General features: G+C 44.8%; 1 protein-coding gene across 6 annotated transcripts in view; it reads right to left on the bottom strand.

Annotated features, from left to right (window-relative positions):
- BBS2 (Bardet-Biedl syndrome 2) overlaps window positions 1-18,373 on the bottom strand; it is a 305,860-nt gene that overhangs the window by 31,694 nt on the left and 255,793 nt on the right. For all 6 annotated transcript variants that reach the window (XM_069215826.1, XM_069215824.1, XM_069215829.1 and 3 more), the window contains one exon: window positions 5,330-5,442. In XM_069215826.1, the coding sequence (XP_069071927.1) occupies window positions 5,330-5,442 (113 nt within the window). The remainder of the gene's footprint in view (window positions 1-5,329; window positions 5,443-18,373) is intronic.

Below are 18,373 nucleotides of genomic sequence, written 5' to 3'. Positions count from 1 at the left end.
GGAGTGGTTGTAAGCTCCAGACAACAACCATGTTGGATAATGGAGAGGACCCTTTGGTCTGTTTTAATGTTGTCCCACTGTGAGTAAAAAAGTTGGAGTGATCCCCGACAGGTGTAGGATGGGTGGGGGGGGAACACTGCTTTGCAGTGGAGCAGAAGCCACGTGAGGCGGTGGTCTTTCTTCTCCCCTTATTACTGGTACCTCCATAAGAGCCTCTGTAGAAACTTCTAGAATAGGCAGATTGAGGCTGCCTAGGATGGGAGTTGGACGCCTCGGAGGTGGAGGGTTTGTAGGAACCTCTGAACCCAGGTTGACAAAAGGTGCCTCTTTGTCTAGGGGACTGAAGGGCACCCATGGTGTCTGTATCTTTTTTAAGTTTCTCAAGTGTGGTGTGTACTTGAGGCCCAAATAGATGCTCCTTATCAAAGGGCATATTAAGGACTCCGGAGAAGGACGCTGGTATTAATGCCGCGAGCTGCTGTGTCAGCAGCGTCCAGGGCGCACCAAATTGAGTTGTTAGAAATCACTCTGTCCCTCTGCAGCTGTTTCCCCCTTTTACGCTGCTCATCTTTTAGGTACTGGAAGAGCTCCTCCATTTCATACCAGTGATCCCGGTGGTACCAGGCTAACGAGGCTTGGGAGCTGGTGAAACGTCAATGATTTGCGACCTGTGCCGCGGCTTGACATCAGACGTAGGCTGGCGCAGTGTTTAAAGCACATTTGGAGGGCAGACAATATATTGAGGCTTAGATTAAAAAAGAAATGAAATATGAATTAGCAGCTATACTCGGAGAGAGTATTATAATAAAACAGGTTTTTCCTGTCTGTTGAAGGCTCCTGCAGTTCTAAGCAGTAACTATATTAAAAGTGAAGGGATGTTGTGTGTAAAACCTCCAATATCTCTACCAGTGTTAAGGGATTTGATTAATTCTTCTATAATACACGGTGCTGGTGGCGGTTGTCACTTGTGCAGTGTTGGCAGTTATCTTATCAAATTTAGGTTGCGCACCTTTATTTTTTTTTATCAAATCCTGATGAACACTCTCTAATGAGGCTGGAATTGCCCCCTTTTTTCCTTTTCGCCAGGTTTAAATGTCAACATTATATCAAGCCTGGACTGATCTGAGGGCAATTATGATTGATACAGTTACCCTTTTTCAATGAGAGTATAGTTATATTATTAAGTAATTGTGACAGACAGGCTTTCTCTGTATTGAATTAGGATATGTGTATGATATTTTTTCTACTTCTTTATTCAACTTCATTCATGGGCACTTCTTTTTGAGCACTTCTTTTTCTTTACTTTTTTATTTGGGGCATTTGTGATAGAAATGTAAGTAAAGTAATGTATATATTTTTGCAGAGAAACACAAAATATATAAATTAATTGTCTTGTGTGTGATAAATATTGACAGAGAGATAGGTGTACTGTGGGATACCGTTATTAATATATCTCATACTTTTAGGTGAGGTTTTAAGTTTTGTAAATTTGCAGTAGGATAAGTGGATTGATTGATTCAGGTTTGTCTTTGGGATTGGTCTTTCCAACTGGACCACTGTTATTATGCATTATATTTAGCAACACTTTTGCCGGCAGCGTCAATCTTTTATCTTTCCTTCTCAGGTGGAGAGTCCCCAGTGGCCTGACTATTGGCTTGTGTACAAACTGTGGTAGCTACAATAGAGTTGGGTGGAACCCAAGACCTAATGTAAAGAGGGTCAGAAGGAGCTGGCTTATATTTCTTATCCACCCTTGGCGTGATAACCCTAGAGCGGGCAGGTTTTTCAGAGATCTCCTCTGCATGGTGAAGCATTCCAGGGAGCATAGGGAGATACTGTATTTCCCTGTGAGTGGTAGTCAGAGTATCAAACATGAAATCCTTCTCAGTGGGGTCCTTGTGCAGCTCTATGTTGTGGAATGTGACTGCCATAGGTATTACCTGTGGGTATGAGGTAGTGTTGTCAGGTGGTGAAGGGCTTGCGAGGTTGAGGTCGGGAATAGGGTCAGGATCATACGCATCCCAAGGGTCTATGTCTTCTTGAGTCCCTCCTAAACACACAGTGGAAAACAAAGGAGAACCCAGGGGTGTGTAATCTCTCGGTGGGGGTTTGAAGTAGGCGAATTGAGAGGGGATGAAGGTGGAGGTGAAGAAGGAAGAGGTGGAGGATGAGTGGCTGGATGAAGACGTGGTGCAGAAGGTCTACGTGGAGGGCTGGCAGGCTTGTCCTTGATCCTCTTTTTGGCTGGTAGAGGAACATCCAAAGCCACCTGGAAAGAGAGTTTCCACTTGATGAGAACAGGACAGGAAGGTCTGATAATAATCCAACCTCTACCCTCCTGTATTTAGAGGCAGTGCTGACAAGTGTCCATGGTTCCAAAATGAGCTCCACTGGAGAAAGGGTGGTGAAAGACTGGCCCGAGTCTCTATGTTCCAAAGATTTCGGCTCCGAAGATTTCAGTCAGTGCAGTCTGGTCTGCACCGAAGTGGAAGCTGATGGCTGTCTGCTCAGTGTTGAGGCTCGAATCAAAACAGAGACGGCCTCTCAGGAACGAGATGGATGCTGAGGACTGAGCCTTGGACTTCCCAGATGATTTTGGTGCTGAGCCAGAGGGTGGGGCATTCGAAGTAGCCTTTCGGTACCGACCATGGCCTGGTGGCAGTGGGGGACAGGCGACCTGAAGCAGGGATTGAAGAGTCTTTTTTACAGTCTTATGGTGGGTGGGAGGAACCACAGTACTCATGTGCTGGGCTGAGGTGATTTCGTGGTTTTCAATGTCTGACTGGATGTCTAAGTCTGAGCTATCCTGAATGGAGAGGGCCTCTTCCTTCTGCACAGGCTCTTCTTCAGCATGTTCCTCTCCAAAGAAGTTTGGGGCATCATCCGGTGTCTTGTGGGCCATTTCCAACCAATGTGCTCTTCTCTCCTGAAGAGTCTTCTTGGAGCGGAAGGACTTACAGGCGTCACAGTCGGCCTCTCGATGATCCAGGGAGGGGCAAAGGTTGCACACGAGACGCTGATCAGTGTGCAGAAATTCGGCATGGCACTGAGGACAGAAGCGGAATGGAGTCCGTTCCATCAGGGATGCTTTTCCCATGCCGTCAAACCTTTATCTGCGGGATCATGATTTCTACTTTATGAAATACGACTTATAAATGTGAATTATTATTTATTTTTTTAAGGTGTTTTTAAAACAGGAGTATGGGGGCAGGCATACATGATTTTGAGTGCACCTAACGCACAGAAATGCATTTAAAGTAAAAAATAAAGAGAAACTTCAAGTCCCAAGAGAACTTTGTGCACAATGACACAAGTGATCACATGGTGCTATGCGTGGAAGTAAAAGAACAAACAGTGACGTGACTGTGACCGACAACAGAAGAGGTCTTTATTTCCAAATACAATAATTTATTTTCTGACAAGACCATCCAACGAATCTTCTCAAAAAGTAGGCTGAGTGGCGTGAAGATTGGACTCCCATTATTCCTTGGCTACATATATACATATAATTTTCATAAGAAGTGGCTAGTAGCAAATTGCAGCTACCTGGCCCTCCTAAAACTTTTTTTAAATACTACTTTTCCTGAAGCATTCAATAAACTAAGAGAAACATGAGAAGCAGACATTGGTCCCCTACACAATGAAGGGTAGGACTTTCAAGTGCTCGTCCTCAGAGAGGCAGCAATCTCAGTGAGATACCGATTTATACTATTATTTACATAGAATTTATTAAACCCTAAAGAGACTATAGCAAATGAACCAAAGCCCCGACCCTACCTGTTTAGGATTTGCCTCTTGTAGGAGTGGGTCAAGACAACAATAGATTTTTGGGTTGTCAGACAAAATTAAATCCCATGGTGTCACTAATCAATATCCTCAAAAATTAGGGGTATTCATTAAAGGAAAAACATTTTCTCGGATTAGGGCTTACCCTGTGGAAGAGAGATACTGCCCAAAACTGAGGAACCCCAAGTGTTTAGAAATGAAAGACAGGATTTGGCAATGCAGTATGCCGAACCGCCAATATATAAACCCGAGACTGTCCTAAGAAACAGCCTAACATATAGGGCAAATGCATAGAATACCAAGACGGTGTCTATAGTGGGACATGACAAATGAACAAACAGATCTGAAACCGTAATGCTAAATGTGAGATGATGCAAGTTGAGCTAGACACTTCATTAAGCTAGCAAATGTTTATTCAAGACTGATATTGTTTGTAAATCACTCAATCTGTTGTAACGGAATGACGGTTTATCTTTGCTTAACTTAATCACATTGTTTCTATTGAATGGTAACAAAATGGTAATAGAAAGATCTGGGCAAAAATATTACATAAAAAGCAGAATGGAGATGGAGCAACAGAGGAGCAATGGGGCTGCAGGGGATAAAGTAAATTCTGCTGACCAGTGACAGTGGTAAGCAGGGGCATGGGGTAAGCAACAGAGAAGTTATTAATGGGAAAAAAAGAAGAGCCAGGTTGGGAGAAGCATGGGTACAGAAGAGAAAGCAACTCACTGGGGAGACGTAGAGGGGGCTATTAAAAAACTGCATGCTCATGGAGTGCTGAAATTAAAAGAAGAGAGCAGTTGCTGCATGTGAGCAATGGAAGGATACAAGTCAACCAATCAAAAAGGAGGGAAGAGAGAATATGCTCCACCGAAGGGACAAACAAGTAGAGGAAGGAAAGTCATCAAATGAGAAGCAAGAACATGACGCTGACATGAAAGCAACCCAAAACCCACTGTCAGTATAATGCATTGTGGAAAACAGATCTTCAACAGCAAATAGACAAAGCTGTATCTAGGCAAGGCATAAAATATAAGCAGATGGTGTTTTTCTTTAAAACATTTTATGTCCAAAGCTTTTGAATGTTAGGGATAAGTGCCATTGCCCTGCTGATCAAGGACTATGAAACTGGAAGCCTACTCACATTTATACTTAAATGTGGCTGAATGAAGTAGAAGAGAATTGAATCTCGCCTTACCTAAACCGTTGCTGCTTATTGCAACTGTGAAATCTCTGACTTTCTTTCCAGCTACACACTACTTTGATCTTACACTGTTGTTTACACTTACATGGCCACGGTTAAGTGAGAAGGCAATTAATCACACATTCTTTGCAATGATCAATCACTCTACTTCGGACAATCTTTAGCTGCTTTCTTTTGCAATCCCCCCCAGTGTACCTCCTCAACCAACCAAACGTCCAATTGTTTTACAAAACATAAATCCCAGAGTTTCCCCTTACAGGCATTTAGATTTAGAAAAACAACCCTGGTATCAGAATGTATCTAATAAGCACATTTTATATAGCTAAAAAGGCTCACATGTCTCCCATAAGCCGTGCATCCTCAGCTTGGACCAGCATGCTGCGGATCAGGTTGGAGTGGTCTGCCATGTCGGCTGTCAATTTCTGGTGCACAGAATGGTATTCATCCACCTTTAAAAAAAATTAGTGTTAATATATTGTTACAGAAATACAGGTTAGGTAAATTGAGAGGAATCCAAAAACAGCTACTGCTCAAGAGGTTTATAATTTTGAAGATTTCTTATTGTAATAAACAGGTATGATATCACCACGTGAATGAATTTGAAACCATGAATCCTAGAACATTTCGCTAGTATTGCGAAAAAGCAAATGGGTGAAATGACAAGCATGGGCCACAGGCTGTGCCTTATAAAACAATACTGCATTGCTTCCTAAAAAGGCTGCTCACTAGAAATGGTTTAACTCTGGAACAGAGGTGGATGTTGCAGAATTATTATTACTTAAGTATAAAATCATGATTGGCTAACAGACTTTTAATCTAATGAATGCTGTTGATTCTTAATAGTCTTAGTTCCCAAAATCATAACACACTACATCTGCTTAACAAAAGCCTTATTCTAGTTGGAAAAATATACCTTACTAGTAAGCATGGTCTGAAATGCCAGAAGCTTACATTAAAGCATCAATTGAAACAAAGTTGTTCCTGATTGAATATTCCTATTCTTGACCAATTATGTAAACTCTTTTTGTTTGACCATTTCATCTGTTTTTCGTGGAACTATCATCCAGCGTAATCCAAGCTCTATACCTGCAAAAGAACGAACAAATCATATATGTGAATTGTTATGAAGGGGCTGGACATGAATTCAAATTTACCTTGAGAGTAATATCCTCCCATGCCTTTGGCATGCTATTTGTCACCGAATTCTGGTCTGGGACTCAATGCCTGTGTCTTTTGGAATCCTTAATGGTTGACAGAACAGCTACCATTCCAGTGAGCGATACATTTTGATGCATTGCCTCTCAAAATCTTAGCTGGGTACATCCCTTATGGAAACCACCAAAAACAACCTAATGGCCTGCCAAAATCTCTCTCTCAACTTCTTAGGTCCGGTCGCCCTGATTAAAATGATGGTACTACCCCGCTTCTTGTACACATTACAGAACTTCCCATACCACATCCCTGACACCTGGTTCCGCGAGATTGCGGCACTACTCCTCATTTCTTTGGCGTAGTCGCTCCCACCGAATTGCTCACGCTAAATGCCGTCAGTCGGTTTACGATGGAGGGATTGCTGCAGTGGCTATCCGCTTCTACTATTGGGCTTTGCATCTCGTAGTTATAAATGATTGGCTGATGGGCTGACCCAACATATCGCTTGGAGCTGGATGGCTTGAGCCTAGATGGGCTGATGCATTGCCTCTCTGGTCGGCTGTTTCCCCTCCGAATTCCGGAGGTAACCAGGCGGGTATTCTTGATGTGGCGTGGGGCCCTCCATTTTATGGGTTGGGATGGCTGCCTAACATGCTGAACACCTCTATGGAGAGGTCGGATGTTGGGGCAATTGGCACATAAATGGGACTTGGTGGGGATCACTACACTAGCTGATGTATGAGTCGGGGTCTGCCATGTACTCCTTCAACAACCTCCAAACCCAGTTCTCACTTTCTCGCACTCAATTCATAAATATCTCCAAATACAACCTGTACTATTAATTGTTATATGCCACACCTTCAGGATCTCACCGACTTTAACCTTCTCAAGGCTAAGCTGTTGATGCGAAGAATGAGATAGGGTGATATCTCCCAGCTATACTGCACCCTGATAAACAATGGCCCAGAGACTACAGAGAGGCTTTACCAGAGGTGGGAGGAGTGGGTCGGGGAGACAGAGGAGGCTGAATGGCGAGAGGCATGCATTGCTCCTCGTGAGCTGGCAATAACAGCTCGCCTGCACCAGACACAACTGCATTACCTACCCCAGACCTATATGTCTTCCCAGCGCGGCAGGCATCCTTTCTGATCCCGCATGCACACGGCTTCTGTGCTTCCACAGCTGATTTCTATCACATGGCGTGGCAGTGTCCGAAGATTGTCCAATACTGGTCTAACATTGGGAGCACACCTTCCAGATATCCTCAGTACTCCGATCCAGCTGAATCCTAAACTGGTATTAATGGGTGTGCCGGAGAACCTGGGAGCCCACCAGGGAGATAGAGCTTTAGTGGGCTTGGCAACTCTGGTGGTCAAAAGGGACATAGCACAAACATGGAAAAACCCTGATCCCCCAACTTTTAAGACTATGGCATACTGGTATGGATTGGTGTGCCAAGCAGGAGGAATCGATCTACAGGACCCATCGATGCCCAAAAAATTCTCAAAAATCAGGGGTAAATGGTGGGAATACTGCGGTTTATCTGTTAAGTTAGATAATATATGATATGATGTTGATGGACCCTTGGGGGTTGGTGGAGGGGGGTGTAATGGATCAGATATGGTGAATGAGTTTCTAAACAGGGGACTCACTCTCACTCTATGATTTCTTTGTTTGGAAACATGCCCTCTATGTACCTTTATTGTAAAATTCAATAAACTTTGTTTTAGCAAAAACAAATCTTAGCTGTGTACTCTGATATTTCAAAATACTGGAGCTTCGTAGCTCTCCCTGCTAGGTAAAACTGAGTTTCCACCCCAGTCTTAGCTCCTCTGTACTCCAAATAAAACTGAATATGCTGGATTTGAAGCTTTATAATGTGCATTCTAGGAGAATGGACAGTGTATCTGAAGGAAGTACAGAACTTAGTAAAGAAATAAAAAGTATTTTATTGAAGATACTATTAATTGGCTTCTGGCCAGTGACAGGGGGCTATTTGTATTTTGCCAGGAGCCTTTACTTAATTTTCACCCAATTCCTTTTACTTTCTCTCCATACTTACTTTTTATAGGATTTGTTTCCAGAAACAACCGCTATACTAAGTCAAAAGCCTTTTATGAGTTGTGCGATATAAGGACCTTAAGGCTTTTTTCAGTTGCTTATCTTTATGAAGATAGATGTATTCTTGTAGTGTGTCAAAGTCTTGCAGGGTTTTAGGTTTAAAATGATTTTATTGAATTAACAACATATTTATTTCACCAACATTCCATATTGCAGGTGAAAATAGATATGGTGAAACAAAAAATAATAACCAAACACTAGTCACCTCACTGTTTCAAATCTACAAACCTACATCATGAGAAACACAGAGGAATAGGGATGGAAGGAGAGAAGAACAAAAACAGAAAAGGTACTATCAATACTTCTTTGCTCAGAAAGTGCAATCAGTATAAAGAACATCTTCCCTCTTTGATCTACTAAAAGGGAACAACTCTATTGTGCCTGAAAAAACCGAGGAGAAAAGAGAGGGCACAATGAACCTCAGTATTGCACAACATTTTACAACCTGAGTGATGGCATGGATGAATTAATAATACCACACCAGTTTTGCTGGATGCCACAAGATAGCGGCTATTTCAAATATGGACTATTTCTTTCATTGGCTGTCATGGCCTTATTAAGAAGCTGGCTCTTCATATAGTATATCAAAAAGAGGTATGCTGTGTAGGAGTCCAGCTATCCCCTTAGTAGTGGAGAGGGCTTTCTTTAAAAAACCGAAGTGCTCTTTTTGTGGTAGTGTGGTCGAGCAACTTAGGCTAATCAAAGGGAAGTGTTAGGCATTTGCTGCATACACACAGTCAATAAATGACACAAACACACTCAATAAGGAGATCCACACCAATTTAGAAAAATAGCATATATTTCTATATATTTTTTAACACCAAGAACTTCGTTATTGAGTAAGTACTTTTTAAGTTAGCAGTTTTGAAGTATACAGCAAATACACTTCCACTGACCTTACTGCGGAAATGCTATTCTCTGGGAAAAGAAGCATATACTGCATAGGGGTACTTTGCAATGACTTACAGGACTGTTCTTCTGGAGTTAAGGTAAGTATGAGGCGAGGTCCAAGGCAGCACCAACAGGTCACTTCTGGAGGCACTGGGCGTCTGGGTGCAGAGGTGCTTTACAGCATCGGGTGTCCCTTTCACTTTAATGGGAAACAGTCCTGGAGAAAAGAGGCTGCAGGTGGGGACTGCGTGACCATTCCAGCTGAACCCAAAGGTGGAGCAGGTTTCAAGGGTCTTGGGCACACAGTGACACCATCGGTCCACAGCAACTCAGGCTGTGGGGATGCGGGTGCAGTGGTGCTTTGTCCGGTGAGGTTGCGTCGTGAAGACTCCTCGCGGTTCTTGGTTCCTGCACAAAAGAGGTTGCAGGAGGCGACTGGGGGACCAATCTGGCCAAACCCAGGGTGGGGTTCAGCTCTAGAGGCCTCAGGACATCGTTGGCACTGCTAGCCCACTTCAACTCGGGCTGGTTGGGGTTTTGGGCAGTGGTGATTTTTGGTGTTGGGTTTTCCATGGTCCGGGGCTCTCACGGTTCCTCTTGGATGCCTGCAAGGGAGTAGCTCAGCTACTCCCTTGACTGGTGGTTCTTTTAAGTGCTGGCAGTCCTCCCAGGCATTTGGAGGCAGAGCAGCTGCAGGACGAGTCAACTTTGGGACAATTGTCAAGGACAGCAGGCAGGCTTGGGACCAGGTCAGTTGCTGCTACTCAGTTCTTGCTGTTCGCGACTCTTCGATGTCCTCCATATTAGGTTGGTTGAAACTGAGTTTCTGGTGTCAGAGGACAACCTAAATTCTGAATTGGAGTGAAGGGTAGGAGTCCTGATCCTGTTTGCCATGTGAAGCATGGCGAAGTGGGCAGGTAAAATGATAAATGGCCCCCAAATTCAGGAAAAACGTTCCCTCCATGTCTGGCCCATGAACTTTTGTGTTCAGAGAAAATAAACTTGCACTTTGAGAGTTTGATTTTCCTGAATGGGTGCTTTAAAAATCTAGTACTTATGGCTAAACCTCAATATTGTAAAGGGAGCTGCTGTTACGGCATACAGATTATCATCAAACAGATGGGAATCTCTTAATACAGCAGGTGGTCCTTCACCAGGGTGACCTCTGCCCCTCTGGCGGACTTTCCACCAGGGTGTAAATAAGGCCCCAAATCGACTTATTAATGCTACTCCTCTACAATATTCCCTTATTAACCCAGATCCTTTGTAAATTCCTTCAATATCCTTCTTGTCTCCTTCCATTTTCAATAGGTTGCTTTATGCTGACTGCCAAAATGATAGCCTTTATTGTCTTGGCATGCTACTGGTCTTCTTGGTAGGGCCAAAGACTAAGCTGTTACCTGGGGTGGCCAGGCAGTGCCACTTAGACCGCAACCTCTCTAACTCAGTGGCATAGGCTCTATTAGCACCAGAGCCTCTCTGTAGATATCCCAATCACATGGCAAGACAGTGAGGACATTGAAGGCATAGCCTATGGGGCAGCGACCAGAGGTGTAGGACAGGACGGTGAAAAGCCACGCGACTCTGGCACTCCCAGATGATAAACCCTCTACCCTGATAGACATGAGGGAGGCAATTTGCAGCTAATGCATGGAGCAGGGACAATTTGGGAGCCTGGGAGGGCTGGAGGGTCATTCCCTATGCCCCCACAAGAAAAAAACATACATGTGGCAGCATCCTTTTGTACTTGAACAAGCCCCAGCCTAGAATGCTGGACTGGCATGACAACAGTGTCTGCACACATCAGCATACACTCCTCTCCCCCTTAGTACATAGCCCTGACCAAAGAGGACCTACTTATAAGCCTTCATACTTTTAAAACTGAACTCCAAGACAAACTTTGTCTGGACTTTGAAAAAGGCCTTGCAAATCTGAGAGCAGATTTTGGATCTGAAATTCAAGAGCCTAGGTTGGATTTTGACGAAAGGGTCAAATGATGCTGGATGAGGAGACTAAACTGAAAGCTCTTAAGTCCGGTAAGGCTGCCTAAATGGAACAACAATTGAAAGGTGCCTTGGACAAGCTGGAGGCTTTGAATAATCAGACATACATGGAGAACCTGAGCCTCTTTGTCCTGAGCAAGGAGGTTTTAGAGGCAGAGTTGACCACATGTTACTGGCTTGTTGCCGGTTCTTGATAATCAGAACCCAGAGGTTCATTTAGACAGGGTGGGCCGACGAAGGCCATCCACGATGCACCCGGCACACAATGTCCTAGACAAGTTTCATGCTACTCTGAGAAGGAGGCTGTTCTACAGAAGAGCTGGCTTCAGCTGGGCAGCAAACTGCCTAGTGGGTCGTTTGGTTGGTGGTAGGGGAAGACTCCTGCTCTCTGACAAGCAATGATGCGGGGAGTTCTAGGCCCTCGCTTGCTACACATGTGAGGAATACATCTTTGCTCCTGTTCTTTGTGGTTTGGGTTTTATCTGTTTGTTTGGTTCACTGGTTTGTGGGGGCTCATACCATATACCAAGGCATTCACTTCACTCGAATACACTAGTCGGGGTGCTTCGTCCTTCCATGAACCACAATGACTAGCATTCACACTCTGAATGTTAGGGGCCTTAATTCCCCACACAAAGAGAGTCCCTTTGGAAAAGTTTAAGGGATGACCAGCTATATATTATATACATGCAGGAGACCCGCCTCTTGAGAAAAGATAAGGGGAAACTGCAAGCAACAAGGGGTAGCAGCACACTTCAAACCTATATATCTCAACCAGGTTGGCAACTTATAGAGGCGCCTCATTACACTTGCACAGCCTATGCCCCAACACCGTGCAGGACACACATTTCCATTTCTTAGAAACAGTGGGTGAAATGGCTCAAGGAGATATAGTCTTAGCTGGGGCTCTTAATGCAGTGTGCAATCCTCAGCTGGACAGGCAGATGGGTCCGGCAGGAAAGACAGGAGCATTCTTCAAGCAGTTAAAAAGTTTGCTACAAGAATTTGGCCTGTGTGAAGTATGGTGGGAGAGCCACCTGACAGTCGTGCAGTACACATTTTACACACATGCGCATCGGAAGCACTCCTGCGTTCATTATGTCCTGATCACCAACTCACTCTTAGTGGCGGTGCGCTTGGTGCAATAGCGGTCTCTGACTGTGTCTCATGTACTGATCAAGACGTAGCAAAGCCTGAGATCGTGCCACCAGGGATGGCACCTCCATTCCCCCCTCTTGCGGGATCCAGTCAGATGTAAGGACATGGATCAACCCAAAGACAGGTATTTGTAGGAAACTGGCCCTTGTTCCAGTTACCCCCCATCCTCACTTTTTGCCTGATATTGATGCTGACTTGTCAGAGTGTGCTGGGATCCTGCTAACCAGGCCCCAGCACCAGTGTTCCTTCCCTAAAACTGTACCATTGTTTCCACAATTGGCACACCTCTGGCACGCAGATAGGTCCCTTATGAAGGGTACCAGTGGTACCAAGGGCCCTGTGGCCAGGGAGAGTCCCTAAGGGCTGCCCTCACCAAACACATGCACACTGCCATTGCAGATTGTGTGTGTGAGTGGGGAGAAAAAGGCAAAGTCGACACAGCATCATCCTCAGGGTAGCATGCCCACAAAACACTGCCTGTGGGATAGGTAAGTCACTCCTCTAGCAGGCCTTACATCGCTAAGGCAGGGTGAACTATACCACAGGTGAGGGCATAACTGCATAAGCAATATGCCCCTACAGTGTCTAAGTCCATTCTTAGACATTGTAAGTGCACGGTGGCCATATTAAGTATATGGTCTGGGAGTTTGTCATTACGAACTTCACAGCACCATAATGGCTTCACTGAATACTGGGAAGTTTGGTATCTAACTTCTCAGCACAATAAACCCCATGTTGGATGTATTCCAAAAAGCACACATCTTAGAGATGCCCCCGTATTTTACCCAATCCTCTAGTGCAGGGCTGACTGGTCTGTGCCAGCCTGCCACTAGCAGACAAGTTTCTGACTCCCATGGGATGTGGGCCTTTGTGCTCTCTGAGGCCAGAAACAAAGCCTGCTCTGGGTGGAGGTGCTTCACACCTCCCCCCTGCAGGAACTGTAGCACCTGGCAGTGAGCCTCAAAGGCTCAAGCCTCCTATTACAGTACCCCAGGGCACTCCAACTAGTGGAGATGCCCCACCCCCCACCCGGACAAAGCCCCACTATTGGAGGTAAGTTTAGTGGGAAAAATAGGAAAACGAAGGAGGAGTGACCACTTCAGTTGGAACCACCCCTAAGGTGTCCAGAGCTGAAGTGACCCCCTTCCTGCAGAATCCGCCATCTTAGTTTGGAGGACAGGGACAAATAGTGTTAGGTTTGTGTCCCCTCTCCCCAAAGGGAGTGGACAGAGGAAGGGTGAATCCAGGATTTAAAGGCTCCTCCTGGCAACCTCACAAGAAGAAAGACTGCTAAGATGAAACCCCAGCAGAGAAGGAGGAAGACGAAAACTGACTTGGCCCCCACCCCTACCAGCCTGTCTCCTGCTTCAGAGAACCTGCAAAACAAGGCAACGCATCCTGCGGGTCCAGCAACCTCTGCCAAGCTTCTAGAGGACTGCCTGCATCACAGAGGACCAAGAACTCCTGTGGACAGCGGCCCTGTCCAGAAAGAAACACCATCTAAAGACTCCGGAGAATTCCTGGATCCGTGAGTCCTGACCACTTTACACCCAACACGCATGGCACGTGTCCAGGTGACCCAACTGACTAGAGAGGATCCCCAGGTGATTCCTAGCGATTGCCCACCCTGTGCTGACCTCTCCTGTCCCCCAGGATGATGCATGCAGTGTGAATCCACGAGTGAAACGGACAAAGATATCCAACGCCTAAAGGTACACTGCACCCGCAGCCCCCAGGCCTTGGAAATCCCAACCACCGGTGCAGCAACGTTCAGCAGGCAGCCCTCCTACTTGTCCAGCCTGTGGTTTTCCCGAACCTACGCCCCCTGGACCGAGCCTGAAGCATCTAAGTGGTCCCCTCATAGAAAAGCATTCAGAGCCCGACACACTGTTTGCACTCGGCCGGTTACTGTGCCGCTGAGGGTGTGTTTGGTGCCTACTTGTAGCCCCCCTCCCCCCCCCCCTCAACCCCCACCCGGTGCTCCTCTAAATCCCCACAGGTCTGCCCTCCGAAGACACAGGTACTTACCTGCAAGCAGATCTGAAACCACGTGCCCCCAGTCTCCATAGGAGCCCATGTTAATTTTGCCTCAACTTTGACCTCTGCACCCGGCTGGCCCGTGTTGCTGGTGGTGGGTGTTTGGGGTTAACTTGAACCCCAACCAGTGGACTTCCTAAACCCCGGAGACTGGAACTCTAAGTGTTGTACTTACCTGAAAAACATACTAACGTTTCTTCCCCCCAGGAACTGTTCTGAGAATTGCCCTGTCAACTTTTAATACAGATGATTGCAATTTATTTTTTTTAAAAATGTACAACTTACCAATTCTAATCAAAGGGGTATTGATATATATGTGAAATACTTATTAATCTATGTACTTTCCTGCAATTGGAATCTTGTGGTTCCAGAAAAAAGATATTTTGCTATATAAAAACCATTAGTCTGGAGTTAAGTCATTAGAGATAGATTCTTAGTTGTTGTGGTTGAGCGCCTGCACAAGATACAGACGATAGAGCAGGACATTCAGGCTTTGGAACAGGAAAGGGATAGTGCACCTTCTTGCCAGCTGACAGGTAACATGATTGCAGCCAGGAGTCAACTCAGATAGCACTACACAAATAAGGTAGAGATGGCTCACCATCTTCAAAAACACTCTTTTGTAGACGGATATAAGGGAAGCACTCAAGAGGTGAGGTTATTGCACAGGATAAAGTGAGAAGGAATATTTTAAAACCCTTCACAACATAAAGGGAGGAATAGTGACGGGACTAAGAGGATAAAGTGTAGGAATTCCAACATATTTATTTGAGCTTATACTCAGAGGAACACCTCTTCCCCACTAGGCAGCACAGCTTCATTGACACAATACAGCTCCCTAAATTAACAACATGGTGGATGGAGGAACTAGAACAACCTATTCAGGTGGAAGAAGAATTGCAGGCCATTGAGTCATTAAAGCTAAATAAGGTCCCTAGCCCCGAAGACTATGACTCACTTTTTTTTTTTTTTTTTTTTTTACAAAACATTGCCTCTAAACTGGCCCCCAAGCTTGCTTCCCTGTTTAATTTTGGTGTGAGTCCACAACATCTTAGATAGAAACTTCGTTTTTCCACTTCATATTGCCTGATAGCTTTAATGAATAATCAATGCTATGCTATACACTAGAATTCTGACCACCTGTCGGAACGTTGTTGTCCCCACATTCATCCATTCAAATCAGAGAGGTTTTGTGCAGGATCAGCAGGCTCACAACAACATCAGGATCACCATCCACCGAATCGAAAAAACTTTGTTCAAAAAGATCTTAGCAGTATTGCTGCTGTTCGACAAGGCTAAATATTCAACTGGATTAATTGGTCTTCTGTGCCTTGACCTCCAGAGAATAGGATTGATCCGAATTTTCTTGGGAATGGTCATCTCTAATTATGCCCATCCAATAGCTAGGGTGGCGTGGAATGGCCTCACATCCCAGGTTTTCACACTGAACAGGGCACCGGGCACGGCTGACCACTTTCACCACTCATTTTTGCACTCTTTATTGAACTATGACAGTCACAAGTACAAAATGTCCTTATATTTGGATGATGTTTTGCTCACTTTCATGGCCCCACAGTCCTCCCTCCTGGCTCCAATAACTTATCTTTAGACTTTCGAGTCGATGTCAGGCTACAAAAATCAACCTTGACAAATCTGAGGTCCTGAACCTGACTTTTAAAGAAGAGGAAGCGAATGAACTGAGCCGAAGCTCCAATACTCTTTTTTTTTTTTAGGCTTTTCCACTGAAGTTAGATGGCCCTTATCCAAATCGAATCCAGAAACGCCTGATGCTGTTTGTATGAAGGGGTAAAGCTCTCAGGGTGCCTAGGAATACACTTGCCAAGGTTAGGGAAGCAAGAGGATTGGCTATGCCCTGCATACCCCATTACTACGCAACTGCATATCTGCGAATTGCAGTGGAATGGTCCATGCTGCAATCTGAATCTGCAATCTGAAAACTGAAGATAAAGCATACAATAGTCCAGTACCTCCTGTAGGATCTATTATAGTTACAGAAAAAAAAGACAGGCCATCTAACGCATATTTGAGCAGCCGAGTAAGCAGAATGCTAAGAGTGTGGGACTCCTCAGTTGCTGTCAAGCAGGTGGACACTTATCATTCGCCCCATATCCCAGTGCATTTCATTGAGGATTTCACTACAGGGTTGGATGATCACTTCCGTTGACATTGGAGGGTGGTTGGGGGGTGAGGGGGGAGGTTGTTGGGTGATATTTTAGTGCTTTCATCCACAATCTCCAAGACATTCCTACAATGAAAGGCTGAGTTCCACCTTTCAGAAAAAGGGCGATTGTATTATGCCCAGCTATGCCATTTAGTTTTGAACTTGCGGTTCATCAAGCAGGCACACAAGATAAGATCCAATTTGAAGCAGCAAGAGACGCCACAGACATTGAAACACAATCAGTTCTGGAAGCGTCTCCTGGGATAGCCTATCACTAATAAACAATGGGACAGACTAGGGAGGCACATACAGTCCTCCTCTACATCTATACAAGGGAGGAAGATTATTTGTAACGTTTGGTTTGACTGGCATTATACACCCCCTCACCTTTTATACATGATGTACCCCTAATGCAAGCCCTGCATGTTGCAGGGGCTACTGGAGATGCACTTCATGTTTGGTAGCAATGTCCCGAAATTCTTTCTTTCTGGGAAAAGGTTGCAGATATTTTCAAAGAATTGTTAGGTTTTCCAGTGTTATTCACTTCGGAGGTGCTGCTCTTGGAGGTGAAACCTCAGACTTTGCCAGTGATATCAAAAGAAGAGTGGCAGATGGTACTGTAATGCTTGCTTGTAAAATGACTATTGAACACATCTGGAAGAAGGCAGTAACTCTTCACTCACCCAGTGGTTCCGGAGACTGATCACCGTTAGCAATGAAATAGCTAACTAAAAAATAAATGGAACACAATTACGCTTTGAGGTCAAATGAAAGCCTCGAAATAGATGGATGTGTATGGGCCAGTTAAACAATTTGACGCCACCCCGCTGGAGGTCTTTGTGCCTCTTTGGATGAGCTGGGCTGCTCCCTTGAAGTGGGACGTGCTTGTGATTTTTTTTTGGCTGGAGTAACAGCAAACAACTGTTCATGGTTTAATTAGCTAGAGACTGTGGATGCCTTTTTGGACTCTACTCCCAGATTTGGGATTTTGGGGAGGGGGTTAAATTGGAAGTAGGGGGGAAGGGGATTATTTCTTCTTATTTGCTTTCTGTAAGTTAAATTGGTGGCTGCGCCTGGCACCCTGTAGTAAAGAGACAAATGTAGTTCCCTGTAAAGGGACAATGTACTGAAATGGGCTTGCATATTCAATGTTCTCTCTCTTTCAAAAAAGTCAATACAAAATTTAAAGAAAAAAGCAACACTGACTGCAGCTTAAAGTATTTCTTCCTCTTTCCATTACCTACTCCTGGCTTGTGTTCCTGAAGAGGCAATCTACTACAAGTGAAGGCCTGTGCTACCTCCTTACTCAATACGCATTTCTTTCCTAGTAAGTTTATTTGTAATTATTGTTCATCTGTAATTGTTGGCTGCACAAAACAAATACAATTTGCATTTTCGGGCAACTGATTTGATTTCACAATATGCAAGCCTTTACCTTCCATGGGGCTAATATTCCAGGATCTGCTCCTCTCCACACCTCCATCTGTCTTCCAAATCATTCAATTCGCGGTGCAGTGCCCCTTTCACTCATCCTCTTTGAAAACTTCTACACTCTGATATTCCTCACACTCAGGCTCCAAGCAATCTGCTCCACAATTGATGCCCTTAGCAAGCCGTTCACATTTGCCACATTATCTACTGCTAATTTGTCACTGGTTCCAGAACTTCTCCGATCATTCTTCTCCACTGCCAGCTTCCAGCCTTGTCCATCAGGCAGCATAATCACAGTCCGGAAGAGGGGGATGGATCAGGGAGGGGAGAGGTATCACATAACACCAATGGTGTTGTAGGAGTCTCCTCGCAATGTGCCTCAACTACACATCTGGTTTTAAGGTC

Source organism: Pleurodeles waltl, chromosome 12 (genome assembly GCF_031143425.1).
Source record: "Pleurodeles waltl isolate 20211129_DDA chromosome 12, aPleWal1.hap1.20221129, whole genome shotgun sequence".
Classification (NCBI taxonomy): Eukaryota; Metazoa; Chordata; class Amphibia; order Caudata; family Salamandridae; genus Pleurodeles; species Pleurodeles waltl.
Note: the sequence above shows the minus strand (reverse complement) of the source record. Positions and strands in the feature narration are given on the sequence as shown.